The sequence below is a fragment of the Sporothrix schenckii genome (genome assembly GCF_000961545.1).
Source record: "Sporothrix schenckii 1099-18 chromosome Unknown Cont44, whole genome shotgun sequence".
In the NCBI taxonomy this organism is placed as follows: Eukaryota; Fungi; Ascomycota; class Sordariomycetes; order Ophiostomatales; family Ophiostomataceae; genus Sporothrix; species Sporothrix schenckii.
In genome coordinates, this window is record NW_015971145.1 from 1,038,009 (window position 1) to 1,041,161 (window position 3,153).

The 3,153-nt window shown below is 54.7% G+C and overlaps 1 protein-coding gene across 1 annotated transcript; it reads left to right on the plus strand.

The window, feature by feature from the left end:
* Positions 1-2,016: 2,016 nt before the first annotated feature.
* Positions 2,017-3,060, plus strand: SPSK_09522 (uncharacterized protein; the record flags this gene model as incomplete). The annotated part of the gene is made up of 1 exon (XM_016736094.1): positions 2,017-3,060. One exon carries the CDS (start codon positions 2,017-2,019, stop codon positions 3,058-3,060), a length of 1,044 nt encoding a protein of 347 aa, XP_016587073.1.
* Between the last annotated feature and the right edge of the window lie 93 nt (positions 3,061-3,153).

The window sequence follows — 3,153 nt, forward strand, 5'->3', positions numbered from 1 at the left end:
GAAACCAGGTCGTTGTTTCTTCATCCAGCGGCTCCTGCCCAATCCTTGCCGAGTGCAACAAACACCCCCCCCCCCCCCTTTTTTTCAGTCGATCCTTTTGAAGTTCGATCCTTCAACTCTCAAGTCTCTCGTCTCTCGTCTCCGTCGTCTCACTTTCTCATGCAGTTGTTCGCCAAAATCGCCAAGAACCAACGCCCACCGCCACAGGCAGCCAAGCCTGGCTCGGCCAGCTTCTGGAATGCGCGCTAGTACAGTCGCTTCACAAGCGCCCGTTCAGCCAGCACCTGTGGCCACAGATCCATCCGTTGGACGAGTCTTTTCAAGGAGCTGGCAACCGTTGGAATGCATGCGCAACTGTCCCGCATTCCTCCTACCTCCTACCTCTTCTGTGCTCTCTCGACTTTTTGCTTTGTTCTGCTATTTGCCTTAACTTGTCTCTCATCGGCGTTGCCCTTTCCATCTGCCCCTGGAGACCCTCTCCCTGGATGTCTTTGTTGTTCCAACAAAAAGGCGTGACTACAACGACCAACACCATCAGTCAATGGTCGTTTTATCTCTCTTGCGTGGGCAGCCACTCTCGCCCCTTGCTTTGTTCCCCAAGAACAAGGGCTGGCCACGCGTTTGTCACGCTCCTGGTCGCTGGTCTTTATGGTTTCGCCAATACAGACCAGCTTATTGAATATTCTGGGAGCCGGGGCTGGCCATCCTGGGCTCAAAATTGCTGGCCCGTTTTGGGCGGAAGCGGCCCCTGCCTTTGACTCGCTCTCGACGACTTAGACCCAAAACTCGTATGCGCCCTGAGATCTTCCGAACAACAACAAAGACCCTTGAGCCTGCAAGACCCTGTTCCTGTATTCGTTCTGGATTCGGTGGGCGGTCACGAGCCACGCTAACCCCTGAACACCTCCGGAAGCGACTCCTCTTCGTCAACCGTCACCGATCGGCAGCCGCATCTCTACAAGACCAAGATCAACAATGGGACTTCCACGTTTGCTATTCAGGGCCCTCTGGGCGTATCGCGCGAGCGTCTTGTCCTTGTGTGCAGGCGCAAAAATGCGCACCAAAAGTCCCAAATTACACGGTCTGGCCTGCTAGTGCGGTTTTTGGAGCCCACTTGTCCTTCAAGTGAGACACTTGGCTCAACCTATTGAGGGACGTCAACATTCCGATGCCCGGCTGGCGGCCTACGCAAAGCCGTCTGGATCTTTTGCTTCTTGCACGTCCTCTCAACGCGTGCTGCTTGCCCTATCACTTGAGCCTGATCTGCGGGGCCTCCCGGTGTCTCAATACTTGGTGGCCCAGCCTAGCTATTGTGTCTCTACGTTGTACTTTCGCTACGTTTTGAGTCGATTTTTCGTCTTGCCTTTTTAAAAGATCGTCGATCCGTTTCCGTTCAAGTTCAGCCATCTCTGGAAATGCAGTCGTAAGAAAACACGAGCTTGGTATCTGATTTCGCTTGTTCGGGTCTCTTTTCGTCACTTTACACTCCTTTGCCCTACACTTTGTTCACATTCATTCCGTGGCTGGCACCAATCCCTTGTTTCTTCACAAAGGTGAAAGCTGTTCACCGTACACAATCAACGCAAGCAAAAAAGGACAGCATCGTCTGGCACGTCTGGCCTCCCTCTTTTTGTGCTTTGTGTTCACATTCATTGTCCGTTTTTAGAAATTTCTCGAGACATCCATGATGCTATAAAGACAGGCCACCCTCCTTGTCTTTCTTTTCATGTTCATCATTCAAACCATCCTTTGCATTTTTCCTTTGCTCAGTCAATAAACTCTCGGCAGTTTGCTATATCATCAGCAACATCAACACCAACACCCATCAGCAAAGAGTCAGTCACTCACTCCTGTGCATTCTCTCCCGTGCAATACAACAAGCACTCGACATCAAATTTCATGACCCATTGTGCTGGACACTTTCGGTCTCAGTAGAGCCTCTGAGCTTTCGTGCATTTTTATTCATACACCAAACAACACACCACACATTACCGGCAGCCCAACACAAATTTCAAAATGAAGTCTGTTGCTCGCGTCGCTCTTGCTTCTACCCTGCTGGCTGCCACCGCCCAGGCCGCTTCCTATTCTCTAGTGGACAACTACAACAACACAAATTTCTTCACTGGCTTTGAATTCTTCGACGCCCCAGACCCTACCCACGGTTTCGTGGAGTACGTCGACGCCCAAACAGCCAGCCAAAGTGGCCTTGCTGGCTACGTCAACAACATGGTCTACCTGGGCGCCGACCACAACACGGCGAACCCGGCGTCCGGCCGTCCTTCTACCCGCATCACCAGCAACAAGGGCTACGAGAAGGGTCTCTTTATTGCCGACATCCAGCACATGCCCGTCGGCTGCGGCGTCTGGCCTGCCTTCTGGACACTGGGCCCGAACTGGCCCGGTGGCGGTGAGATTGACATCATTGAGGGTGTTAACAGTCAGTCTACGGACGCCATCACATTGCACACCGCCCCGGGTTGCACCATGACCAGCTCTGGTTCCTCCTCTGGCACCAAATTCAGTAACGGCGCCTCTACAGTCGACTGCGGTGCTGACGGTGGCTTTGCGGGTTGCTCGCTCTCCACAACAAACACCAATGCCTACGGCCCTGCCTTCAACGCGAACGGTGGTGGCGTCTACGTCATGGAGCTCACGTCACAGGCCATCTCTGTGTGGTTCTTTGCGCGGAACACCGCACAGGCTGCTAGCATCGTCTCGGATGCCACCCCCGACACGTCCACTTTTGGCACGCCTATGGCCACGTTCACCGGCTGCGACATTGACCATTACTTCTCGGCACAGCAGATCGTCTTTGACACGACCTTCTGCGGCGACTGGGCCGGCAAGGTGTGGGATCAGGACTCTACCTGCGCGCCTCTTGCGAGCACGTGCGACGCCTACGTCAAGCAGAACACCGCCGCATTCGTTGATGCCTACTGGCTGATCAACAGCGTCAAGGTCTTCCAGGCTGCCAGCACCGGTTCAACCAAGCGCCGGAGCCCACCCAAGACGGAGCAGAAACAGAAGGAAGGCATTGTGCCTGTGCCGTTCATGGCATAGTCGCGCTCCATCTCCAACCCCTGCCCCCCTTCACCCCCTCCTCCCCCCCCCCCCCCGGCCGCGTCCCCGTCCCCGTCCCCCTCCCCAAGCGGT